The 27,537-nt window shown below is 54.6% G+C and overlaps 1 protein-coding gene across 1 annotated transcript; it reads right to left on the bottom strand.

Moving 5' to 3' along the window:
• On the bottom strand, nt 1–27,537 carry CEP72 (centrosomal protein 72kDa). Its single transcript, XM_011960871.1, has 11 exons — nt 27,410–27,537; nt 26,248–26,440; nt 21,983–22,103; nt 17,217–17,395; nt 14,646–14,858; nt 12,592–12,890; nt 11,333–11,468; nt 9,961–10,157; nt 6,511–6,637; nt 2,890–3,001; nt 1–563 (listed from the first exon to the last, which is right to left on the bottom strand). The coding sequence occupies exons 1-11, from the start codon at nt 27,467–27,469 to the stop codon at nt 398–400; spliced, it is 1,803 nt and encodes a 600-aa protein (XP_011816261.1). The 5' UTR covers nt 27,470–27,537; the 3' UTR covers nt 1–397.

The raw sequence follows: 27,537 nt of genomic DNA, 5'->3' as shown, positions 1-27,537 counted from the left end.
TTTTCAGAACAATGTATTTGTTTATTAAAGATTGCTTGTTACACAGAAAATTATTTTCTTTAATGATCATACATAGCCTCTCTTTCACATCAGGCAGTAAAACACTGCATTTACTTCATCTCAGGATACTGGATGAAAGATTAACGGTCAGTTTGTCTCAAAATATGTCAATGTATTTTGTCTGAAAACATGCAAAGGGCTTGGAGTAATCATATCATTTTAGGAAGTGCTTTAGAAAACCATGCTACAGGCCCTGAATACATTCCAAAAATCCGAAATAATTACAAACAGAAGAGAGAACTCTTGCCAGCCAATACACTCAGTAAAGAAGGATAAAGGTGCAGACGATGTAACTTTAGCAGGGAGCTTAAGGGGCGGCCCAGCTTCTCGGCAGGAGTCAGCAGGCCTGGCAGCCTCCTTGGCTGGTGCTGCTGTGTGGAAACAGGCCCATGGTCTTTTTGAGCTCCTGGTAGCTCCAGTGCATCTGCTCCACCTCGGCTCTGTGCTGCGCCCGCACCTGGCTCAGCTCCTGCAGCAGGTGTTCATTGGTGCTGACCAGGGAGCTGCAGAACGACAGGGAAGCGGCTTCTTGGCACTTTCGTCCTCTCCAGTGGTGTCGCCCTCACCTGCTGGGCCTGCCCACCTCCCTGCCTGGGCACGAAGCTGCCTTGGCCCTGCACACACTGTGGCCCCATCACCTTCTGTGTCCCACTGGCTACCGCCCACCTGCCTCCTCCCTTCCCAACCACTGCCCTGACCCCTGGGAGCAGCCTTGGAGGTGCTGCTCAGCACCTGTGGAATGAATGAATGAGCTGAACGGGCTAATGAGTTATTCCAGCTATACCCAGTTTTATGAGAAGAGGATGATAAACTTCATGGCTAGCAAAACAATGTTCTAATTCTAGAAAGGATACAGGGACTGAAATATTTCCAATTCCCAGTCAAATATAATAATTTTGACATCGTAATAGTGTAATAGAAGAGTCCTAGTTTTCAATGCTTTGGACCATTTTTATTTTAGAAATAAAGTGCTATTGCATTTTACCAACTTTGTCATTTCCAAACTGCCCTGCTCACCCAGTCAGCGATGACCTGAGAACACTCAGGGGATTACAAGTATTAGACAAGGCAGGGCCCACTGACCTCGGCCACATTAGCCGCAGAGATGGGCACCCCACTGACGGGACCACTGTGCAGGGCCAGGCCCTGTTCGCTTGGACACCAAAAGAGCCGCAGGCCAGGACTGGATGAAGCCAGCACGAATCCTGGGGGCAGAAGCCCGATCCCACTGTGTTTGGGAGCTGTGCACCCTACTTTGTCCACGTCCAGGACAGTGCTCAAGGAGCATGACCCCCAACTCCACCCTGACCTGCCACAGACAGGCCCGCCAGGTTCCAGGGAGTGACGTGGCCCTGCCCACAACTGTGTGCACTGCACCCGTGGCTGCGACAGTCCCCTTCCTTCCGCCTGCTGCATCTCCTCTTGGCCCAGTCTTTTCAGGACCCTTCCCCTCTATAACTTAACTGTGATGGGCCCACGGGGGTCTGTGGCCTTTATCCTGGAAGGGGCCGAGCCTGGCCACACCTATGTCCAGACTGTATTCGAACCCAGGTGAGCGTGGCAGCCTCAGCCTGAGGACTGCAGGAGGAGGAGGATTGGGAGATGGGGGAAAGGAAGCGGGAAGGGGAGGGGCAGGAACTGACCAGAGCAGCCTTCCCTGCTGAGGCCACAGGAACAGGGGTTCACACAACAGCACCCACAAAACCGCCCAGAGCAACCTGCCCTTGCCTCCTCCAGCAGCTCGCCTCTTCCTTTCTGCACCCAGCTTCCAACCACTTCCCAGCACACAATTCTTTAAAGACGAACTAAGATTCTGCCTTGAAGATCCCTTCACACCCAGCCCCCTTCTCACCATCCCCCTATAGCCAGGGAGTAAAGGTGAAATCTCCATGTTTCCAACTGAACACGAACTGCAGTGAAGGGGGAAGCACAGCTGCCCAGGGGAACCAGGTTGCCCCGCCATGCCCGACCATCTCTCATGTGCCTGTCTCCCCTGGTCACACTGCATGCAGGTCACACCTCACAGTCCACACCTCACAGTCCACACTTCACATTCACAATTCAGTCACACCTCAGTCACGCCTCACAGTCACAACTCACAGTCATGCCTCATAGTCCACACCTCACAGTCACACGTCACAGTCACACCTCACGGTCCACACGTCACAGTCACACCTCACGGTCACACCTCACGGTCCACACGTCACAGTCACACCTCACGGTCACACCTCACGGTCCACACCTCCACACCTCACGGTCCACACCTCACGGTCACACCTCACGGTCCACACCTCACGGTCCACACGTCACAGTCACACCTCACGGTCACACCTCACGGTCCACACCTCACGGTCACACCTCACGGTCCACACGTCACAGTCACACCTCACAGTCACACCTCACGGTCCACACGTCACAGTCACACCTCACGGTCACACCTCACGGTCCACACCTCACGGTCACACTTCACGGTCACACCTCACAGTCCACACCTCACAGTCACACCTCACACTCAGGGTCAATACCTCACAGTCCACACCCTATGGTCACACACCTCACAGTCCATGCCTCACGGTCACACCTCATGGTCATACCTCATGGGTCACACTTCACGATCCATGCCTCACACATCCAACGGCAGGAAGGGCCTCAGTTTTCAGAGAGGAAAGTTTATGGAAGTTTCAAATCAGCAGTGGGTCCTGGATATCATTGGCCAGGACTCAGGAGCTGCTCCTCTGTGCCTTCTGGGTGTGACCCAGTCCGGCCCCACCCTCCCTGTGCCTGGGCCTTCTCCCCTCAGGGGCCCACCCAAGCCTCATGGGCAGGTACCTGTGGCTCTCCTGCAGCATCTGCGTGAGCTCCTGGATCTTGTCGTAATGCTCCAGGTGCTGCTTCAGTTCCACAATCTCACCACATAGCCTCTTCACACTTGTTTGAAGTCCTGAAAGACAAAGAAATAAAAAGTACCATTATTTAGTAAAACTCATTCATGCATTTTGAAACTGAAAACAATTCTACATTTAAACTAGATCTTGGTTACCAGAAAAAGAATATAGCTGGAAAAGATCAGTTTGTTTTTTTTGGTTTTTTGTGTTTTTTGAGACGGAGTCTCGCTCTGTCGCCCAGGCTGGAGTGCAGTAGCCGGATCTCAGCTCACTGCAAGCTCCGCCTCGCGGGTTTACGCCATTCTCCTGCCTCAGCCTCCTGAGTAGCTGGGACTACAGGCACCTGCCACCTCGCCCGGCTAGGTTTTTGTATTTTTTTTTAGTAGAGACGGGGTTTCACCGTGTTAGCCAGGATGGTCTCGATCTCCTGACCTCGTGATCCGCCCGTCTCGGCTTCCCAAACTGCTGGGATTACAGGCTTGAGCCACCGCGCCTGGTCAAAAGATCAGTTTTAACGAGACTCAAAGCCAGGGCGAGCATGAATGCCACGGCCCCACCCTGTGCTGTTTCTACCCTGGGCCCTCCCCAGGCTGAAGCTGTGTGGTCTGCCCTCCACAGGCCCCCATGGAGCCACATCCCTGTGTGAGGGCAGGGAGAGGCAGCACTAGCTGGCAGCCTCCACTGGGCCTGTCTGCTGGTTTCTCCTCCACCAGGAAGCACACTCTACCCCTGAAGGGAGGGCCTGTGGGTTTCGGGAAAGCACTAAGCAGCCCACAGTGGCCACAGGTCTCCCAAGCGCCCTCTGACTCTGCATCCATCAGTGACTGAAAATGTGGCTGGTTTCCATCTACTAATTCCTGCCTGTTTCTGGATTTCCAGCGCAAGAGGAAAAGAGAGATACTATTTAGTGGCTCCCCAGATCCAAACATGGGATACAAATAAACCCACATGTAGACACACTCTTGCAAAACCACACGTGACAGAGGCAGTGAGAGCGCCGGGGGGGGAGGTGGTGGGCAAAGGGTGACGGTGGCACCGACGGCAGGCTCTTCTCACCCACGAGGCAGCAGTGCCGCAGCAGCATCCACAGTGTGAAGGCCACGCCACGTGGAGTCCATGTCCACGGACATGTTCACAGAGGGCAGGAATGAAGGAAATGCAGGGCGGCAGTTTCAGGACCTTCCGGTCCCCATGGTGGTCAAACCAAGAGTCCTTAGATGGCAAAACCAGAACCCCAAGGACAACACTACAGCATCCCAGGGACAAGGAAGCCTTGGGACCCCAAACACAAGAGGCTGGGACAAACCCCCAACGGCCACAAGTCACACATCACGTCCACTTCTGCGGGGGTGAGGCAGCCATCAGCAGAGGGTGGCCGTGGCCGTCAGCTCTGAGAACGGGACAGCCCCCACGTGCCCTTGCTCCCTTGGGAAACCCAGTGGGCCAACCAGGAAACCACAGCCCTGCCCGTCCCATGAGGGTGAGGCCAGGGGCCCCCGTGCAGTCTGGAAAAGCTGAGGCAGCCCTGCCATCCCCCAGAGCTGACCTGCCTGGTCCCTTCTACAACAGAGCCTGCAGCAAGAGGAGCAGCTGGTGTGGGGTCAGGGTCAAGGTCAACCAGGAGGACGGCATCAGAGAAGGGTGGAGGAGAGAACAGGGCCTGAGAATCCCCAATAGGAGACTGCCCTATCCTTGATCCACGAGGTCAGAAAAGGTGCCCTGACCCTGCCTCCTTGAAATTCAGAAGCATAATTTTCATGTAAAAAGAAGCAGAAAGTACTGAAGCCAAATCCCAGTTTCTGTAAGGCAAAAGGTCAGGGCACAAGAACAGCCCTACCACAGTGAAAGCCACGCCCCCAGAACGGACCCACACCAGAACCACTGTTTCAAAATAAGCTGAAGACAAAAGGGAAATGACAGAAGAAACGAAAAACAACGTAAGTCACAATCAGACATGTCAGAAAAGAGAGGTCTGAACGCGGGGAAGAATTAGCAATAAAATAAAAAATTCACACGGCAAGTGAAGTTGCTAAGAAGAAGTGTAAGGGAAAGTCCAGCAAGTCCTCGCTTCGTGCTGAGGGTTCCGGAAACAGCCACAAAGCACAGCGACCACCGCAGAACGAAGCCGAATTCACCATCCACACAGGCCGCAGACAGGAGCAAGAGTGACGCTCCCACAGCAATTTCTAGTCGCAAGAACATCACCAGACCGCCAAAGACCAAAACACCTCTAACAGTAAACATTACAATAAATGGGAGCGATGCACACATTTAAGACTGAGTAATAAAGACAAGTTACATCATAATTTACTGCTGCAGCCCATCCCAGCAGCTCAGGGCGTGGAGCGGGAACCAGCCCTGATCAGACGTCATCGCACGGCGGGCGGCTCGTACCTGCGCTCACTCGGGACGGGACGGGGCGGGTCAGCCACACCAGCGCCCTGGTGTGCACGGCTTCGGGGCGTGGGAGGACACCAGCGCACCAGAGAAACCAGGAGCCGGGAGGGCAAGCCACACACACAGTTCCCCCGGGCAGAGCACTGATTGTTTTTTCTCATCATCTTTCCGACGAAATGATGGTGAATGAACAGAGTTATTCAAGGACCTGTTGTAAACATAACAATGTCTTAAAGAAACAGAAGAGAGAAACGCAAAATTTGTAAATAAAAAAGAAGACTCTAAGGAACTCTTACCACTCGATAAAACAACCCAATAAAAACCAACAGGTGAAAGATGTGAGGAGACGCTGCCCCAGAGGAGAGAGCGGCCACAGGCCTCATCCGCGGCTGCCTCCCTGCCACAAAGGCCACGGCTGGTTGGGACAGACGCCATGAGGCCCACGCGCCCTGAAACAGTTGCCACCTGGACTGTAAGAAAAAGCCCATGAGCCCTGAGAGGTTAGACCAGGAAAAGATGCTCCACTTGTCATTCTCAGGGAAGTATGAGTCAAAACTTCCAAGAAACTCCACGCCACACCGAGAAGGTTACCATGGACAGCAGACTCCGTCAGCATTTCCCTATTTAAAATCCAGGTATCTGAACTTGAAATACTGAAAACACTTTTGTAAAAATAGCAAAATAGAACCAAAAAAGTGAAGAGAGGGAAATGAGAAAGATCTGGATCTGGATGAAACAGTGACCACAGCAGGCCTGCTCGGGAGAAACACGGGTTCACCAGAAATGCAACCCGAATCTGTAACGCTGAGACGCTGGGCAACAGGCTCATTCACCAAATTCGACGGCAGCATAACCGCGGGAGGACGCCAGACAGAAGCAGCAAATCCCACAGTGACCAGGCCACTCCAGCAGCTGCAGCCCTGACACCCTGTGCTGAGGCGAGGACGGCCGGGCAGGGTGAGGACAGAGGTGGCCCTGCCTCCCACATCCACACCCGGACTGCCCCAGACACGCGTACGTGCCATAAACTCCAGCCAAGGCAGCCTCCATGCCGGCCAGCAAGGCAGGGGCTCGGCTCCCCACTTACCGACTGCGTCTGCTGCTGCTCGCCTTCCTCATTACCTAGGCACATTTGAACACTTACAGTTTACAAAATGACCAAACTTACCAGCGATCTGTAAATTTAACGTGGCTGCAGTGTCTGCACTCTTCACTTCCTTTTTCATACTCAACAAAAGCGATTTTAAGCTACTGTTCTCTTCCAAAGATTTATCTAAATGTTGTCTCAAATCATCCTGGGGACACAGAAAATACACTTAAAATGCGCAAGTCAAATTCAGTAAAATGTGTATAGAAAATAAAACCGAAACCTTCTGAGAATCCTGAGGGTTCCTTCTGCATACTTGGAGTCACGATGTGAAAGGCAGTAATTTGGTTTCATGGCACATCTCCCTGCCCCCAGCCTGCTCTGCCCAGCCCTGCAGCACCCTCAGGGGAGGGGGCGAGTGAGGAGAGGGATGGAAAGGAGCGCCCCAGCCCCGTGAAAGCCCCACTCCTGAGTCTCCCTGAGGCATGTGCTCCAGCAGGACCCGCAGGCCTGATGCTGGGCGGGGCAGCCGGTGGTGGCTGGGGAAGCCCTGCCTCTTCCAGGACGCCCTCACGAACACTGTGGGTCCCAGGTCTTGGTGCCAGTGTGAGGCACAGGTGGCCCTGCAGGAACCCCCTTTTGTTCTGGCTCCTTTCACATCCTCAAAGTATGGAGAAGACCCAGAGCACAGGACGAGCGTCATCAAGGAGCAGAAAGGGCCATGCCTGCAGCCACACGGCAGCCTCTGCCCCTCCCCGGCCCCAGGGTGCCTGGTGAGGTGTGAGCCATCCGAGCTGCCAGCAGCTGCGACCAGGGTGCCCAGGGATCCAGGCTCACCAGGCTGCTCTCTCAGGCACCAGCAGGCACATCCTGGGGCCGGGGGTGCTGAGCAGACCCCAACTCACTGCCACTAGGGGAGGGAGCGCCGAGTTTGTACAGCAGAAGCCTCGTGCTGGGGGTATCTCCGCTTTGTCCTTCTCCGCTCAGCGAGCCCACCCGCCGACAGCCCCCTCAGCATGCACGTGCCCGCCAGGCCCCCGACGCCCATGGTGAACGCTGATCACTGGGTCTGAGACCGTCCCCCTCAGGCTTATCCTGGCCCGTTCTTCATTCCGTGACCTTCTGCCAAGGTGTCTGCTGCAGTGGTGCCAACCAGCACGACCTGCCCTCCGCGCGGTGCCCTGGGCCGTCCAGAAAGCCCCTGGCAGCGCCACGCCTCACGGTGCTGCCTCCCAAGGACGAGTGTGCTCTTAGGGCAGGGCTGTGGGCTCCCAGCTCTTTTCATTAGTTTCTTTGAAGCAAAGTCTTGCTCTGTCGTCCAAACTGGAGGCCAGTGGAGCAATCACAGCTCACTGCAGCCCCCAACTCCCGAGCCTCCTGCCTCTACCTCCCAAAACGGCTGGGATGACAGGAGCGTGCCACCACGCCTAGCTAATTGTTTACTTTTTATTTTTTGGAGTCTAGGCCACAGCAGGCGCAGGGAACAGAGGACCAACTGCACCTAGGCTGGCGCAGCCCATCTGCCTCGGAGGCCGTGCCAGGCACAGCAGCTGGGAGTGGGGCCACCTTTGCCTCAGGACACTGGACTGCAGCTTCCGAAGGAAGCACGGTCAAGGCTGATGCGACCGAGGGATGAGCATCCTCACGTGGCAGAGGAAACCTGGGTGCTTCTGGAGTGACAGATGTACACCTCCCTGGAAGGCAGCGCCCACCAGCCTGCCTGGCTGCTCCCTCCGCGGGGCTCCTGACCGGACTGACCGCTCCTTACCCGAGGGGCTTGGGGCTGCCAGATCCTTCCAATCACTCGTCCTGACAGGGAACCGGGGCTGCTCTGTCCTGGGGCCCAGGGCTGCCCCAAGGGGGAGGGTTGGGCAAACTGCAGAGGGCGAAAAAGCAGGCGTCCACAGCAGCCACAGCTGCACGTGGCTCCCACCCTGGTGACACTGGCGCTCAGCACACCTTCGGGCTCCACTTGTCGTCTCCGTCTGGTCCCAGGCTCCGAAGGGCAAGGGGTGTGCCCGGCTGCGTCCCACAGAAAAGACATCATCGGTGATAGCGCCCAGCTCACTTTCCAGACAGCGGGCCAACGTGTGTTTAAACACAAAGGCTTCACGTGTGTTTAAATACAGAAGCTTCCAGAGAAGGGGCCACATGTTCTTAAATCCAGAGGCTTTCCGACGGGGGCCACGTGTGTTTAAACAGAGGCTTCCAGACGGGGGCCACTTGTGGTTAAATAGCAGCTTCCAGACGGGGGCCACGTGTGTTTAAATGCAGAGGCTTCTGGACGGGGAGGGGGGGCACGTCTGTTTAAATACTGAGGCTTCTGGACACGGGGACACGTGTTTAATGCAGAGGCTTCCGGACGGGGTATGGGGACCCACGTACGTTGAAACAGAGGCTTCCAGATGAAGGCCACGTGCTGAGGTTTCCAGACCCGGCCGGGGGGGTGGGGTAGGCGGCGCATGTGCATTTAAACAGAGGCTGCCTGTGTTGTTTTGTCATCTGTACTTTTTCTTCTCTGAAGAGGAAGCGCTGTGTGGGATCTCTGAGATGTAGGTTCCCATGAAACACACAGTATGTACTTGTCAGGTAAGTTCAGAGGCAGTTTTCGAAGCCGTCCCGGGCCGACTTCACTTCCATTTTACAGAGGCTGACAAGGCCCCTCTGGGTGTGCACCTCCTCACATGGCTCTGCCCTCATACCAGGACTCCCGGAGGGTGGCTTCTGTCTGGGTGTGGCTCTCTGACCACCAGCTCCCTGTCCAGAGGACACCAGCAGCTCATGGGGAGGCCCTTGCAGTGTGGAGGGAGCCCGGGAGGATCCTGCCCCATGAGGCCTCAGACGAGACGGTGGCCCCAGCCCATAGCTGAGAGGGAGCCAGACGCACCTGGCTGAGCTGAGCTGAGCCTCAGGCCCGACCCACAGAAATCCAAGGGGATAAACGTGGGTTTTCAGCTGTTTATTTTGGGGTAACTTGCCCTGCAGCCCCAGTTCACCATGGAACACTGGCCGTCATCTCCTTCGTAAAAGGAGAGTGGCCTCAGCTGTCTCCAATTCGAGGCCCTGAGAGACGGGTCAGCAAGACAAAGTCATGTCCAGGCCTGGCTCCCGCAGCGCCCAGCAGCGCCCGGTGGTCCAGGGGAGGACGCACAGGCAGGGCAGCAGCAGGGACCCTGCAATCACCTGGTACACTGGACCTCTCGGGAGGAGACGGGGCAGACTGCGCCAGAGGACAGCGGACTAAAGACCGTCTCCAGCTGGCGTCACCCCTGCCCGCCTCCCCAGCCCAGCCCCTCCAAGGAGAGAAGGCGGCCAGCGCCACTGCTGTCTCCAAAGTGCTCCCGGCCTGTTGTGAGACAGGGCAGGCCACGTTCCTGGGGGTGGGCGGGTGCCGGGCCGGGAGGGGAGACGTGGGGCTGCAGAGACGGCAGTTGGGACAGTGCGGCCTCAAGGAGCTGCGGCGTTCCTGGAAGTCAAAGCCGTGTTTCCCCCAGTCACGTGGACACAGACACGGCGCCAGGGCGGGCTCACCAGCTCCTGGCGTGTGCGTTGCAGCTCTGCCGTCGCCTCGCTCATCTCCCGGGCGTGCCGCTGCTGCTGCTCAGCAAGACAGCTCTGCAGGGACTTACTCTCCAGAGCCAGGGAGCCGACATCTGCACCCACCGTCGCAGAGCCGTCCTGAGCTGCTGCGAATTCTTCAACAGATGACAAGATATGTCTTGCCTGAGCTAGGAGTGAAAATCAAATATTACATTAGCACTCAGGCTTAAAGGATGACATATAAACAAAATCGGTTCAGTATGTTTTGAATCTCACAGACGATGCCTCAAAAAGACAGCAGGCAGGGAGCGGGCAAAGGGGTGTTGGCGCCACAAAACCACCTCAGGCCCTGTGCGTCCACACACGGGCAGGGTGGGGACTGAAGAAAGAGAAGAGGTAACCCCCAAGAAAAGGGGCCAACAGGGGCCGCTGCGTCTCAAGGTTTCAGTGGCACCGCCACAACTCGCTGCGTCTTCCACAAGCACCCACCGCCCTGTGTGGAAACCGCAGTGCAGACGCCAGCTGGCAACTCTGCGCTGGGACAGTGGCCTGGGCCTGGGACGGTCCCCCCGCCACTGACGACAAGCTCAGGAGGCTCCCGCAGGACACCAGCCTAGGGAGAGGGGAGGTTTAGGGGGCTGGGGTCCGGGTGGGCTTCGACTGCAGGGCGTCCTCATTCTAGGAGCCGAGGGGCTACGACACGGCGAGGGGCGCTCTGACAGCTCAGAGCTGTGCCCAGGGTCTGCCGGGAGAGCACACTGGCAAGGCTCCTGAGGGACACACAGAGCCACACCCCAGGCTGCAGGACAAAGAGAAGGTGCCCCCGGGACGCAGCATCTCCTGGTCTCCCAGCGTGACCCTGATGAGGGAGGCCCCAGTGTGTTCATGTGCGGTTGCCTGGCAGAATCAAACAGACCCGAGTCCCCTCTGGGGAGGGACCACCCTCCTGGGCCCCACACCGACCACAGGTCTGCCGTCCAGGCCCAGCACAGGCCACATGTCCACATCAGGGGAGAAGATGCTGAGCAGCTTCCAAACTCCAAATCCCCACGTGAACACAGCCTTCAGAACCAAGCCCCTTTGGACAGCATTTTGAGCAAAACAAGGTCACAGGCCCCCCAGCACCCCAGAGCACAGCGGGGGACACACAGGCCCAGGCCCATGTGGTGCCTCCCAAGAGCCCTGGCCACTGTGAGAGGCGGAGACTGCCAGGGAGGGCCCAGGCGTGGGACCACCACACGCTTGTGGGAGGGGACACAGGACACCTGGGGCTGAGATGACTCTCAGGTCACCACACGCAGAGGACCCCAGAACCCACACAGACGCTGCCTGGAGGGCAAGAGCAGCAGCCACCCTGACTCACTGAGGAATGCCTCGTTGCTGTGCAGGGACCTGCAGCCGCCCCAGCTCCTGTCAACCAGGTCCAGGAGCGTCTCCAGGAGCGCCGCCTGCAGGGTCGTCTTCTTCCCGGGTAGAGCCGAGCGTGACCCGGGAGATGGCTGTGATGGAAACAAAATCATGAGACCAGTGAGTCAGTGTGGCAACTGAGGTCCTGAATGCCAGCAGGTGCCCCAAGCACACCCTGGGATGCCTTCGCACCACGGAGGGGAGGGCAGGTGCTGTGAGGCCCCAGCCCTGAGCTAGGTGGAGGGCGGCTTAGCAGTGCCTGCCCAGTGAGGCTTAGCCAGGTGTACCGGTCCTGGATGAGAGAGGTCTCGATGACACGACAGGACGGGGCCCACACGTTCCCAACTCAAGCAGACCCCAGACTCCTTCCCTCAACCCAGACAGGGAAGCGGAAGACACACCGAGGCCGTGGTCGGAGCCTGTGCTGAAAGGGAGTGCCCTGGAGGCAGCCCGCGCCCGCAGTCAGGCTGGCAGGGTGACAGGCGCACCCAGCAACGACCCAGGGTCAAACATAACCCTGAAACAGACCACCCACCTCCCCCATTTCTGCCTCCCTTCCAGCTCAGGACCTGCCGGGGACATCAAACACGCCCCACCCAGCTCCGGAACCCCCCACCCCGTGCTGCTAGGGAGCCGCCTCCAGCTCCAGCCATGCCTCCCTCCCCGTCCCACAATTCCGCACCTTCCCGCTCCTCTGCCTGCCTGGGAGTCTGAAGCCCTCCTTGTGGTAAGCACCAAGTGAACAGCCCCTGCCTGTTCCCCTCTGGGGGGTCTGCGCTCGTGTCTACAGCAGGTGTGTCTCAACGCCTCTGACTGGGCTTGTGCCAGTTGTCCCCCTGGCCTCTAGGCCACCCTGAGGACGGAGGAACTCGGTCTCTCATCACATCGACCTCCAGGATCCTCCCTTCACGACAGGGTCATCAATGGCTCAGCCGGCCAAGATGCCCGATTCCAACTTTGGAGACAAACGCCCCGTCCACCGTAAGGCAGAGTCCCCTCTCTCCACCACAGGACCTCCACTCAGAACCGCACTGCAGGGGCAACGTGTGGCACAGAGGCACACGTCCAACAAAACCCAGCAGCAAGCACCCTGGAAGCCTAAGTGTCAGGTTCCCTTTATCCTGGGACACGGTCAATGCCGTAGGCATAATCACGGCATTGCCAAAGCCGTACCAGCCTCACATTAGGAACAGCGCCCCCCAGCCCTTCTCTCACCTCTCTGGTGTCAGCCATGCCCCGAGACCTCTGCTCCTCAGTCTCTGAGGCCTCAGGCTGAGACAAGGTCCTCCCACTCCTGCTTCCTGAGCTGTTCTGTCTGCTCAGGCTCTCCTCGGGCACGGAGGACCCATGAGTTCTCTCCAGGCAGCCCAGACCTTCCTGGTCCGAAAATGCCTGGAATCTTCCACCAGGCATTCTTCGCTTCCTGCACTTTCCAGGGGCCGGCAGGGAACCAGGCACCATTTCTGCTGACAAATCCAACTTCTGAGAAGCCGAGTCCTCAGTATCCACGGAGTCTGCAATACAGAGAGGACGGGGCCCACGTCAGGCCAAATTCTCTGGGTGCAGTGTTCGGCACTGTAACTTTTAAAAGGCATGTGTGTGCCCACGTACATACACACACGGACACACACACGCACTTACATATGTACACGCATACCCATCCATGTGCATATACACATCCGTCCACCTGCACAAAGACACACGCAGAGGGAGGGTGCCGAGGGAGGAAGGGGCACAGTGGAGCACATGTGCTAACATGCGACCTCTGGGGGAGTCTGGATGAAGCAGACGGGGACCGCCCAGCTTAGCGTGTCCACCCCGTGATGACTGACGTGCAATACGCTTCAACAAAGCGTTCCAAACAACATCTAAGCACACATCCATCTCTGAAGACAGGCGACAGACTCTAGCGGTCCATAAAGTGGTGGGTCCTGTGCACGGTGCCGACCACGAAGGCCCCGGGACACACAAGCCCCAGGGGAGGGTGAACTTGTCTGTGGAAGGACAATGAAGGCAGGAGAAGGCACAAAACGAGCACAGCCCTGGCCTCCATCACAGCCTGCACAACTCAAGATGACCCACCACGTCCTGCAGCGGCTGACAGACAACCTGGCTAGTCCCCTGCTTCTCACCAGCCAGGCATGAGCAAGCTTCCAGGAGGTGCCGGGGTCACTTGAGATGAGGCTTCTCTTTTTTTTTTTTTTTTTTTTTGAGATGGAGTCTTGCTCTGTTGCCCAGGCTGGAGTGTAGTGGTGCCATCTAGGCTCACTGCAACCTCCACCTCCCAGGTTCAAGCAATTCTCATGCCTCAGCCTTCTGAGTAGCTGGGACTACAGGTGCCTGCCACCATGCCCAGCTAATTTTTGTATATTTAGTAGAGACCTGGTTTCACCATGTTGGCCAGGCTGGTCTTAAACTCCTGACCTCAAATGATCCGCCTGCCTCGGTCTCCCAAAATGCTGGGATTACAGGCGTGAGCCACTGTGTCCGGTCTGCTTGCGGCAGGAGGTTTTCTGACACTTACTCCACACAGGTGAGCATCACATGATATCACGTGACGCTCTCGGTTAACTTTTCTTGCCTTTGATTTTCAAAATGTAGTTACAGCCATAACCTGGGCCCATACACATAAAAGAAAGTGTGTGTGTGTTAGGGGTGAGGGTAGGGAAGAGGGAGGGTATGCACACACACACGTGCAGAGAAAAAGCACCTATTTACCAACCATGAATCTAAACCATGAATGCATTATAACTTTCAATGTGCTGCATTCTTTCCAAAGACATTCTGGAGAGTTCCACAAATAAATACAAAGAGAACAGGAGAAATTTCATAGTAAAAGCAAACATTGTGAAAAATATTTAACTACTTAAAAAGGAACTGAAGGGAATAAAAGTTGACAGGGATTTCATGTTGCTATGGTTTGAAGGAATTGCCCAAAGTTCCTAAATTGGAAACTTATTGCCATTGTAACAGTATTAAGTGGAGGGCCTTTAAGAGGTGATCAGGTCACAGGGCCAGCCCTCAGGGAGGCAGGAATGCTGTATTGCAGGTTTGCGGTCCTGATAAAGGATGAGTCCAGCTCCATTTCTCTGTCTTGAGCTTGCTGCCGCCTGCGCCACGGGAGGACCAGCACCAGGTGCCGGCACTGTGCTCTTGGACTTCCCAGCCTCCAGAACCATGAGCCACATGAGTGTCTGTTCTTTATAAATTACTCAGTCTGCGGTTTTCTGTTACAGCAGCAGAAAACAGACTAAGACACGTGTAAGTACCTGGGTCTGGGGTGAAGTAAGCATGTGGCCTGGGAGGCCGGGAGGCCTCCAGCTCTGCTCCGTAAGGTGGTGGGAACTCTCCACAGGGCTGGCTCCAAGGTGTCTTCTCCAGACGGCACCCTCTGCAGCTGCTCCTCCTCGTCTCGTGGCCCTGCTTCCTGGAGTCCCCACACTGGTATTGTAGCAACTGCGGGCTCAATCGATGTCTGGATTCTATTTTATTAAAATATTGTAAAAAAAAATTTCATAAAATATTGTAAAAATTTTATTTCATTAAAAATTACATTTTAAGCTTCTGAATAGCGTATGGTATCTGTTAGACTGAGGGGTTAATCACGTGCTGGTGACACCGGAGTGAATCCACAGTGACTCCTAACAACAGGAGAGCTGGGAACTGGGAACTGGCACCACTCACCTGCGCGACTCAGGACAAGGCAGCAAGAATCAAGCTGCACGAAGTGGAGCAAAGTCAGACAAAATGAAGACAAAACAGAAAAAAAGTCACACAAAACAGAAGACAGAGTCCAGACAGCCTCAGGTCAAAGGTGCCAAGTAACTAAATTAGGAAAAAGAGTCTTTTCAACAAAAGGCATCAGAACAACTGAAGGTACTTCTGTAAATGACAGGCAACAGAACAACTGGATGTACAGTCATTCCTCAGTCCCACAGAGCACTGGTTTCCGGCAACCCCCAGGGATGGCAAGAGTCAAGGACATGCAACTCTCTTACGTGAAATGGCGTATCTGTGTATAATCTGCACGCACCCTCCCGTGTACTTTGAGTCATCTCTTGCCTACTTACAATATGATACATAACACAACATAAATGCTACGGTAGCTGGCCACGGTGGCGCATGCCTGCAGTCCGGGAGGCTCAGGAGGCTGAGACAGGAGGATCGCCTGAACCCAGAAGTTTGAATCCAGCCTGGGCAACATAGCAAGACTCCCTCTCTACAAAAATACAGAATAAATAAATGCTGTGTAAATGGTTATACTGTATTATTTTTTAATTGCTCTATTGTAATTTTTTTTGTTTTTTTCCAAATAGTTTCGATCCATGGTTGGTTGACTCCAGAGATTCAAAACCAGTGGATACAAACAGACAAGTGTACACGTAGGGGGAATGTCTTGACTCGTTAACTCACAATACACACAAAAGCTCCAAACAGTGAATTGTACACCGAGACACTAAGACTATGGGACAACTGTGAGGAAACACGGGAGAAAATCTTCACGATCACGCGGTGGACAAAGCTCCCTTCACAGGGCACACAAAAGCCCAAACCATCAAAGGAAAGTACTCAAAAACTGGACTGTACTGAAATTAAAACTTGTTCCCTTCAGCCAGGCGCGGTGGCTCACCCTGGAATCCCAGCACTTCGGGAGGCCCAGGCGGGTGGGTCACCTGAGGTCAGGAGTTGGAGACCAGCCTGGCCAACATGGTGAAACCCCGTCTCCACTAAAAATACAAAAATTAGCCGGGTGTGGTGGCGGGCGCCTGCAGTCCCAGCTGCTCGGGAAGCTGAGGCAGGAGAATCACTTGAAACCGGGAGGCAGAGGTTGCAGTGAGCCGAGATTGCGCCACTGCACTCCAGCCTGGGCGACAGAGCAAAACTCCATCTCAAAATAAACAAAACAAAACACAAAACAAACTTGTGCTCTTCGTAAACTGGACTGTACTGAAACTAAAACTTGTGCTCTTCAAAGCACTGTTCCAAAAATGAAAAGGCAAGCCACACAAGGGAGGAAACTGGCAGCACTTGTGCCGGAGAAAGGGCTTGTGTCAAAACCACCAAGACCTCTTAGGACTCCATACTAAGAGAAGCAACCGCAGAACAAAGGTGGGCAGACCTGGAGAGAAAAGAAGAGTCAGACACGGCCAGTATTTCAACAACAGCGGGATGCAAATTAAAGCCATACACAGGTACCGCAACCCCCCGACAGAGGAGCTGGGATTAAAGGACTCAGTGCCCAGTGCTGGCAAGGATGCGGCTCGGGCACTGCTGCCACAGGGCAGACGTCCTGGCACAGATGAACCTAAGATTTCAGCCCAAACTCAGGTCTCCACCTGTTGTTTCCATGAAAAGTTCTTAGAAACTCACAATGGAGGTGGAATAAATGAAGCTAAAGTCTATCAGCACGTCCCAGTGGAGGGCGGCACTGCCGGGCAATGGAGCCTCCGCGACACCTGTGTTGGGGTCTGAGGGTCTACACGCGGCAGCCTGAGTTCAGGGTTTCCCACAGGCCCCCTGCGGCTGCCGCAGACGTCAGCCCCACCTGCCACAGAACCCCAGGCTTCTCGTCTATTGTAGACAGTTTGCCTTTTCCCGTGATCCCAGAAGGACACAATTTAACCCATCATGCAGTATGGCTACACTCAAATACGTTAACTTTGTCCTTTTCTAAATCTGTAGTCCAAATGGCTGGCATTTGAAAGCACACAAGGACATCATGAAGATCCTACCCTTAAAGGTAAGTCCCACGAAAAGCGCAACTGTGCACTCCAAGGCCAGTGACAACTACATCCCAGAGCCGGCGGCCCCACTGGCCTCCTGGCGGGTGAGCAGCGCACCTTGGGAACCACGAGAGTCGGCCTCGCGCTCCTTCTGGCTGGAGCTCGTGCTCCCGGGAGGCCTGCCGAGATCCCACTCGCACTCTGCAATGAGGTTCAGGACTGCCTCGTCGTCCGCGTCCATGACCAGGCTCTGCTTGGCCAAGGCCTCGGTGCACTTAGCTCTGGGGTGGCATGGTCTGTAAGGAAAAGCAAACTCATCAGCATCACTCGAGCCAGCCGTACACTCCGGCCCACAGACCCCGAGATGGAAAATACCTGCACGGTCTCCGAGGGGAGCAGTTTGGTGCAACCGTGGGGCGGCGGGTCTTGTTGCTTCCACTGCAGTGATGCTGAAGAGGGACTCACCAAGGACGACTGGTGAGCAATGGCCAGGTCACATGATAACACGACAGCATCCCAGCACTGGACAAACCCCACCAGGACTGGTCCAAATCCCAGCACTGGACAAACCCCACCAGGACCAGTCCAAATCCCAGCACTGGACAAACTCCACCAGGACTGGTCCAAATCCCAGCACTGGACAAACCCCACCAGGACTGGTCCAAATCCCAGCACTGGACAAACCCCACCAGGACCGGTCTAAATCCCAGCACTGGACAGAACACCACTAGGATTGGTTCAAAAATTAAAGTTCTGGAAGGTTCTGTTCTGCTATGTCTTGGCAGGTTAAAATTCAAATTACGCTTTTCCTAGCACATCCACAAGGAGATACATGTGATCAAGAAAGTTAAGTGTTCCAAATGCCCACTTTCACATTCAGGGAAAACGTTTCCACAATGGCTGAAATCGGAGGTGTGTCACAATATGACGCGCCTTGGCATGGTGACCCTCTATACAGAGGAGAATGTGCTCAAAGGGGACCTTGTTTCCAACGAAGGCAGTTAAGAGATGTCTACACAAAACAAACCCAAGGGCAGTGACCAGGAACGCTGCTTTTGTGAGTGGCTCATGATACGACACCTGGTCCACCCGAGGCGGCCAGTCCCACGCCCCAGGGCCTGCGACTTGAGTTCTCCAGAGCGCTGCACAAAGAAGGGGGCCTGGGTCCTGGGGCTGGGACCTCCCTGATGCCCAACACTGAGCACAGTTCCGTGGGCGTCCCCCACCCCCTCTGTGTGATATGGACATTGACCCACGTCATCTTGAACTCTCATCTCCGTGATAATTCAGTCTTGAGATGATCAAAGACGGGAACTGTGGACAATCTCAAGTTAGAAAATCCATGACTGAGGCTTCCACGCCAGGACACATGAACGTCCACAAAGACGACCCGGGGGCATGTCAATCACTAACCCTCATGTCTGTGCCACTCGGTATGAAGAATATTCTGTTCTCATCACCTAGAGGTTAAAGTCGCGTGTGGTACGAAGAGTAATCTTATGTGAAGTGGCGCTCCGTGTCTGCACGCACCCTGAGAAAGCAGGAAAGTGCACCCACACGCTGCCGCTGGTCATGGTCAGCAGCGTGAATGGTGGAAGACTTTTACTCCCTTTCTTTTCATCAGTTTCTGTGAAGTTTGTGACTTTTACACCAATTAAATACTACTGTAAAGTGTTAATATAAGTAAATCTGAAGCCAAGTAAAATACTAATAAGCTATTTTTTGACTAGAATACAGCATTTCCAACCACGCGGAACAAGTGCTTCCTTTATTCCCATGTGTATTACAACAAAAGAGAAAAAATTTGAAACGATCTCGTAAATCAGAATAAAAATGTATTTGGAATCGTGTCAGCAAAAAATGGCAGAGAAAAGAGCTCCAAATTCCAGCCCTTTATAAAAAGCAACTATATAAAAAGCAAGAAAAGGTATCAGAATGAGCTTTTTTGGAACTCAGAACCCAGCTAGCAACTGTGCAGGAAAACAGCCAGTTTTCAGTACAGACCGTGACTGACACTCTAACCTGCCGCGTCCACTCCCCTCTCCCAGCTCAAGAGTAGCTGTGGAAACACCAGCCTGAGTTCTGAGTTCCCTAATCCAAAAGTTCAAAATCCACAACACGCAAAGGAAATGTGAACTAAGAAAAAAGAGAGAAGACACGAAGAACCGACAGGAAAGAGGGGTTATCACCACACATCCTGGAGATATTACAAGGGAAACGAAAGAATGTGATGAACATCTGTGCCCACCAAGGTGACAACTCAGATGAGGTGGACCAATTCCTTGAAAGAAACAATCTGCCAGAACAGACATAACTGTAGAGGGCTCTGTTAAAGAAATCAAGTCAATAGTTAATAACCTTCCAAAACAGAAAGTACCAGGCCAGATGGGCTCACTGTATAGAAGAAATTATACCAATTCTCTACAGCATCTGCCAGAAGATGGAAGCAGAGAGATGACTTCCTAACTCATTCTATGCGGTCAGCATGACCCTAAAACCAAAACCAAAGACAATACAAGAAAACCACAGGCCAGTATCTCTCATGAATACAGACGCAAAAATCCTCAACCAAAAAAATCAGCAAACTGAATCCAACAATCCATCAGAATTCCATACCACAATTAGGCAGGATTTATTCCAGGTATGTACGGCTGGCTCAACATTTAGTCCTCTTTCTCTTACAGATAGGGTCTCACTCTGTCACCCAGGTTAGGGTGCAGTGGTGCCATCACAGCTCACTGCAGTCTCAAACTCCCAGGCTCAGGGGGTCTTCCTGCCTCCCGAGTAGCTGGGACTACAGGCACGCACCACCATAACCAGTTAATTAAAAAAAACAAAAAGTTTTCTTACAGACAGAGTCTCGCTATGTTGTCCAGGCTGGTCTCAAACGCTTGGCCTCAAGCAATCTGCCTACCTTGGCCTCCCGAAGCACTAAGATTACAGGTGTGAGCCACTGTGCCTGGCCCGGTTCAACGTTTGAAAATCCTTCACGTCACAGACTGAAGGCGAAAATCACAAGACCACATCATAGATGCAGAAAAAGCATTTGACAAAATCTAACACCCTTTCATGACGAATCCTTTCAGCAAACTGGGAGAAGAAGGGAGGCTTCTCCACATGAAGACAGCACCCATCGTCCATGGCCAGCAGACGCAAGGCTGCGCTGGAAACCAGATGCTCCCAGCAGGACTGGGGGCGAGGCAAGGACGCTCCCTCTCACTAGACTTCCCAACATCATGCTGGAAGCCCCAGATAAGGCAGTAAGACAAGAAAAGGAAATAAAAGGTATACAGATTCGGAAGGAAGGAATAAAACAGATGACATGATTTTCTATGTAAAAAATGACAAAGAATCCACAAGAAAACCTCATGAAACTAACAAGTGATGACAGCCAGCGTGCAGGATTCCAGGTGTCAGGACTGGCGCTGTGCCCCCCCACCCTCCACCCCAAAGACATGTTGAAGACCTTAGCCCAGTGCCTCGGAATGCAACCTTTCTTGGAAACAGGGTCTTACAGAGCCAACCAAATTACCATGAGGCCATTAAGGTGGGCCCTGATCCACGATCACTGGTGTCCTTCTAAGAAGGGGAAACCTGGCCCTGTAGAGAGACAGGCACGGAGCAGAGATTCTGTGAAGAGACACTGGGAAAGACAGCTTGTGAGAGCAAGGCTGGAGGGAGGCCCTCCGAGACAGACAACGCCAGCAGCTGCGTAGACCAGCAGCCCGGAGAGGCACGGAACAGCTTCTCCTGCACGGCTCGCAGGAGCAGAAGGGGCGGGTACTGGAGTGCCGCTGTCCAGGCAGCAACTGGTCTGGTTTGAAATGGGGTGGTGCGGGCTGCAGGGTGGGTATCTGAGGGAAGAGGAGATCCCGAGGATGCAGAGCCATTTTGGAGACACTGGAACAGAAGTCAGCAAAGAATGGCCCAAATCGGGCCCCTGCCTGCGCTGTGGGCAGGCATCTTACGGGCACACCATCCTGGCTTCCATACTGCCAATGGCCGCCTCCGCCCTGCAGAGGCAGAGCTAAGAAGATGGGACAGAGGTCACGCAGCCTCCAGGGCCCAAAACATTCACACCAAAAGGCTGCCTGACCCCTGCACTAGGAGTTTAAAATGAGTGAAAGCATCTCACACAAGAAAAACGTGATTTGATTACAAGCTTCAGACAAGACAAACAGCACTCAAGAGAGTGTATAATCCAACCAGTTCCCACAGCGACGCAGACAGAGTCCCCTGATTTCTGCCCCTTGAATCAACCCATACACAAAGCACGAAGTCTCTAGGGTTTTGGGATACACGTAGATACTATCAACCCAACACAGAAATGCAGGCAGCAGGGCTGGGGCTGCAAGGGGAAGCAGGCCCGGCTCACACACACGCCCATGGTCCCCGGAGGTGGCCTCACCAGCACCAGCCATGGGGAGGGAGACAGAAGGGCGCATCCCAGCACCATCACAGAAAAGGTGGAGGAGGAAGGAGTCCTCCTCTATCCAGGCAGGTGGGTCCTGCAGAATGTGCTCATGGCCAGAAATGGGATTTGGTTGGATGGACAGCGAAGAAAGTAACTGAAGCAAGAGCTACAAGCAGAGGCGATCACAGACGTGAGAACTGCAGCCCTGGGAAGAGGGACGTGACAAGCCCTTTCCTGGGCTGATTTTACACATATTACCTTAATCACAGTTTCAATATTAGAAATAACTTCCAGGAAGGCGGAGAACGGGAGAGAGGCCCCATCCCACCATCCACTGAGTCCCCGCCGGCCGGGCTCTGCTTTCCTCCCTCCTGGCGTCCACCCCTGGAGGACTGGCACACAGCGAACGACGTTCAGTTAATCCTCCTGACGGCAGGCCCGTCAGAAACACTCTGGGCATCCGTAGCACTTCTGTTCATACCTGCCCTCTTTCAAAGAAGCTGGGACGCTCTCTTTTGAGTCGAGTGAGTCCTCTGATGCAAAATGCAGTCGGGAAGCCTTCCGCTCGCTCTCTCTCACGGGGCGATCGTCTAGAAGAAAAGGCCACAGAAGACTGCGCAGGTGGCAAGCGGCGGGTGGCTGCGTCCACCTTGGGGCATCTGCACAGGGCAGGGTGTCCATCCCCTTGGGGCCAGCCCTGCTCCCATTGACCTAGTACAGGAATGCTGGGCTCTGGTGGTCCCACAGCTTCCCGGAGACACCCAGCGTGCTGCCCAGAGGCCGCCTGTCCCTCAGAGCTCACTGCTGCTCACAGGAGCAGCCGCACACGGATGAGGCTCACACACACACACACTCACGCATACACACATACACACGCATACACACACACACACACACACCCTTTCTCTAAAGTGCACAACGGGTGTGAGGTGGGATTCTCAAGTCACACTCGGGTAACCCAGAGAAGCCTCCAGGGAGGGAGGCTGCCTGGCCCGTGAGGCTGCAACTTCCAGGGGGCCTTTAGGGTCTGTGCTTAGGGCTGGACCTCAGGGACACACATGCCCGGGGCCACCAGGCTCCCGCCCAGAACTCCTGGAGCTTCCTTATGTAAATCCCTGGAGATAAGAAGGTCCCCGGGCCTCCAACCTCAGCGCTCTGGAACTTGCAACACACCTTAGCCCCCACTCGTAATGTTACATCTGTGATAAGTTCCCAGCTGCCTCCATTGAGCCTAGAGCACACCTCGAAAACTACATAATTACAGTAAGACATGAGTAACAGCACAACATAATGTGCAAAGCAGATTTTCAGAGGAGTTCTGAAAATCACACAAAGGTGCCAAGTCAGAGGCCTCTGCTACCTGGGGCGCTCTCCACCCAGCACACATGACACCCCCAAGAGACATGGGGGCCACGAGACCTGCCCTCCCGCAACCTTTCCACCCCGGCCTTCACCCGCCCCGCGCTGACGACGAACAGCGCTCTGCCCGCCAAGACTTCGCTTCCCTTCTGAGTCAGTTCCAAATCCCGCACTCCAGGAATATTTCTCTGGACTGTTGTATAAATTCTAAGGCGGCATGTCTGAAGCCAAACGCAAACTCACCTCCACCCCAAAGCCACCCTCTCCTGCCGGCGCAGTCTCCCCAAACACTGCCTCCACCCCACACGCAGGCCCTTGCTATCTGCCTCCTCCACCACCAGGGGCTTTCCATGACCCACGTGGAGCCAAGGACCAAGCCCCCTCCGGGAGGCACCGTGCGGGGAGGGAGGCACCTTGCGGGGAGGGAGGCACCATGTGGGGAGGGAAGCACCATGCAGGGAGGGAGACACCGTGCGGGGCGGGAGGCACCACGCGGGGCAGCAGGCCGTCCCGGGGCCCAGCACCTCCGGCTTCCCGCAGCGCCTCTGACTGCCAGCGCCACTGCTGGAAGCATCTGTCACGTGCGGGAAGACTGTTGTGTTCCTTCTCTGTAGAAACACTAAGATTCTGAATCTAAAACCTGGATGACAGAGGCGATGATTTCGAATTGAAGATTCCAAAAATCATCCAGAGTAAGGACAGCAGCTTTTGAAACAGCCAAACTCAAGTGTTTATGAGTCACTTGGTTAACCAGCCAAATAACCACCACAAAACCAGCGCTTTTCCCCGACCTCTCCCAATTACACTGTGTCCACCGTGAATCCTCTCCCAATCCCACTGCGTCTCGGGGGGTCCACTGTGAATCCTCTCGCAATTAAGCAGTGAAGTCCTCACTGGGTTTGGAAACAGTGTGTCTTGGGGTGTCCACTGTGAATGCCACGGCCCTGTCCCAGTCAGAAGAGTGTCAGGCAGCAGAGCCAGGCTCTCAGGCGCCCGCACCATGCATGTGCCACACGCTCCCAAGGAGGCGCTCCTCACTGCCAAGAGCGGCAGCACAGAGCTCTATCCACACTGGAAGCCAGCGGCAGGGCCTGTCCAGGGCCCAGCACTTGCCACATGAGTGGGTGAGCCAGGGTCTTCCCTGGCAGTGATGCTGGGAGCTAGGTCTCACTTTGGCCACAGAGACGCCCTGAGCGCCTCCCAGCCCTTGCAGAGCAGCAAACGCACCCCCAGTCACTGGCCTCCCATCCGATGCTCCTTCCACTGCCAACTGCCAGCCTCCAGTACCCAGGGTAGCTGAGCTCCTGCAGAAGCAAAGTCCACCAGGACCCAGGGCTACTTACTGTCAGCTCCTCGAGTCACTTTTAGAAGGTCAGAGAAAAATTGTTTTGATCATTAGTTACTACAAAATGGTCAAACTGTGGCAGACTGGGGCATTCTCACAAGAGGACTCCTTTAAACAGATTTCAATCCATACCACTAACCTACACTGTCACCAAACAGGGAACAGAGGGTGTGTGTACTGCATGCTGACAGACAGCTCTTTCCAGCACCTCCAGAAACTTCTCCAAGTAGCAAAGCAGTGGCATGTAAAATGTTAGAATTTGGCCAGCCTCAGTGGCCCAAGCCTGTAATCCCAGCACTTTGGGAGGCCAGGGTAGGCGGATCACTTCAGACCAGGAGTTTGAAACCAGCCTGGCCAACATGGCAAAACCCCATCTCTAGTAAAAAGACAAAAATTAGCAGGGCATGGTGGCACGCACCTGTAATCCCAGCTACTTGGGAGGCTGAGGCAAGACTATTGCTTGAGGCGGAGATTGCAGTGAGCTGAGATCACGCCACAGAACTCTAGTCTGGGCAATGAAGCGAGACTATGTCTCAAAAATAACATAAAATAAAATGTGGGAATTCCATTTACAAACACGTGTGATCACGTCACCGTCAAGACACCACAGGCCAGTCCTCCCTGTGATGAGGTGACATGGCACCACACGGGCTCCACGATGGCCAAAGACGGCCTACCCAGTCTACTGAGGCGCTGAGGCGCTCCTCCACCTGTTTTCCCGCCTCCTGTGTGCAGCTTCACTGACATCACACGGACTTCATGGGGCTGACAGGGTGAGGTCTGCTGGGCGTTCATCTGGTGGGTGGCAAAACCCCACTGGCCCTCAGTCCCGACGCGCACGACGGACAGTACCCAGGGGCCGGGCACATCACCCACCGACGTGCTTCAGCTGCGGGGCCTCCTTCAGCTGCTGTTTACTTGAAATTGACATAAGAATCTCAGTTCTCTAGAAGAACCTGAGCGCTCCCCACGGCCGTGGAAAACAGCCTGTTCAGGGCACTCGCAGTGGGGGAAGTGTTCTGCCCTCTGTGATTCTGTTGGTCTTTTTTTCTAACAAGATAGTCGGGACTCTGTGATTCTTTTTTGACAAGGTTCTAGGTTCAGAAGGAGGGGCAGGATTTGAACAGCAGTGCATGGTAGGTCTGACCCTAACAACAGAAATAACCAGTGAACGTTTATAGGCCCCTGGCCATGCCGGGCAGTCTGGGAGCTTACAGATATTAACTCAGGTCTCCCCACCACGACATGTCCACACGGCATTCTTATCCCCCATTTCACACAGGAGGACTGAGGTAACCCTGCATCCTCGTCTTTCCCCGTGGACTCTGGAGTGTGCCCTTGGGCTGAGGCCCCAGCTCTCTCTCCTGGATCTGTGACTCGGGGTAGGGTCAGCAGAGACACCACCAGGTGCTCACAGCAACAGCAACGATACCTCCGGGGAGGCAGGAGGCAGATGGGAAGGTGACCTGCAGCTGCCCCAACCCAGAGACCCTCCCTACTGGGCACAGCTGTGGGGGCCCTGGAAGTTCTGCCTACAAGACTGTCACGGAAACCCTTTTCTTTCAGGTCCCCTCCCAACCCTGTCCTAGTGGCAGGTGTGGGGGACAATGAGCTGCTTGTCCTGTGTGCTTCCAAGTGGGGCAGAACCAGGCAGCGTACTGCTGTTTAGCTGCACCTGAGGTGATGCCTGGCGGCTAGGCGAGGAAACAGGACAGGAGAGGTTCGGGAATGTGCCCAAGTCCAACAGCCATGACGCGGAGCGCCGGAACAGGACAGAGCAGCCGGGTCCAGGGCTGTGCTCCCACGGCCCCAGCCCTGCGCCTTCCCAGGCTGCTCACCTTCCAGTCCTGTCCTGTCCAGACACAAGGCCACTAAAGCTGTGTGTCTGCAGGAACTCAAGCCATCAACATAGAAAACCAACCCCTGGTTCCAGGAGGAATCAAGCGCGTGACGTTGAGTGCAGAGACACCCGCCACGACTCCCACACCCTGCGGGGCAAAAGCATGGACGTGGCCCTGCCTAACGCCTACCCAGCTGCCGGAGCTTGGGGAGCAGGTGCACGACAAAAAGGCGGTAGTCAGGCTCGACCTTCACCACGGGGTTCAGCCGGAAGTCCACGTCCATGAGCTCGGTTAAGGCGTGGAGCCGAAACACCTCTGCCAAAGAGGAGATGCAGTTGTAGTAGAGATTGAGACTCTCCAATGCAGTCAGGTACTGAATGCCCTGTCAACAGGAAAACACAGTGAATTCATTCACACTTTAAAAAAGAAACACACAGTGAAATAAGCCAGCAACACACGCTGACCAACAAACTTCATAAACGCATTTACAATAAACACGTAGTTACCAGGAAAAGTAGAAAAACGAAGCATGTTCTCATCTATGACGTTCTCTGGGCCTCACGCGGTGAGATGAGCGTTTAGGGAAGCCACATGTGCCATGGCGTGATGCAACCAAGCACAGCTAATATCTACTGAGGTCTCAGTGTGCACCAAGCTGAGTGATTTACACATACAATTTCATTTAATCCACACGCCGCTCTACAGGGTGAGAGCTGTCAGGGTCTGCCCTTCACAGATGAGAAAGCTGAGGTCTGGGAAGGGGGAAAGATGAAGCAGCACTGGGTGCAGCCTGGGCTAGGTCCGCATCTGACTTGGAGCAGCCTCCCAAGCTGGTGTCAGACGCGGCCTCCATAATGCTCAGGCACCAGGCTCGGGGTAGGCGTATCCCACGGTTCTGTCAGGGCCAGTTAGGGTTATGCAGATGCGGCCTCCATAATGCTCAGGCACCAGGCTCGGGGCAAGTGCATCCCATGGTTCTGTCAGGGCCAATCAGGCCATGGCAGGTGTGCACAGCTCCCCTCACCACCACCTAGGTGTCTCCCTCCAGGGTGACCCTGCCAGGGGCCCAGAGGCAGCCCCAGGCCCACTGTGCTGCCACTCAGTAAGTCTCTGGAGTCTCATGTCATTTCCTTTAAAGATATAACCATCATCATCAGAGGGCTACAACACAACGTAACGTGATGTGTATGAAATGTAGCCCACGGTAAACACAAAAAGACACTACCCAAAGTGTACAGTTTACAGGTGTAAGCAGAGGGTTACAAAACACATGCCGTTTCTGCTGCGAATGGACTTTCCACTGATGTTGATAGCAATCAATTTTCTTTTAAGAAAGAGACCTAAAACTTACCTCCAGACTAACCAAGGAGTTGCGTGAGAGATCCAAAGATTTCAGACGTGTTAAACTCATCAGAGAATGTCCCAGGTGGGTAATCTTCTCTTGGTAAGTTCCAGGAATAGACAATGACTGAAGCTCAG

The sequence above is a fragment of the Colobus angolensis genome, unplaced genomic scaffold, assembly GCF_000951035.1.
Source record: "Colobus angolensis palliatus isolate OR3802 unplaced genomic scaffold, Cang.pa_1.0 Scaffold528, whole genome shotgun sequence".
NCBI lineage: Eukaryota > Metazoa > Chordata > Mammalia > Primates > Cercopithecidae > Colobus > Colobus angolensis.
This window is presented reverse-complemented; position numbering and strand designations above follow the sequence as displayed.

Coding starts and splice junctions, on each gene's coding strand:
- CEP72 (XM_011960871.1), bottom strand. CDS start 27,469: ATGAGTTTAACACGTCTGAAATCTTTGGATCTCTCACGCAACTCCTTG. Junction 12,891..14,645: donor TTACTTCACCCCAGACCCAG/GTACTTACACGT, acceptor TCTGTATTGCAG/ACTCCGTGGATACTGAGGAC. Junction 11,469..12,591: donor GCATGGCTGACACCAGAGAG/GTGAGAGAAGGG, acceptor TTTCCATCACAG/CCATCTCCCGGGTCACGCTC.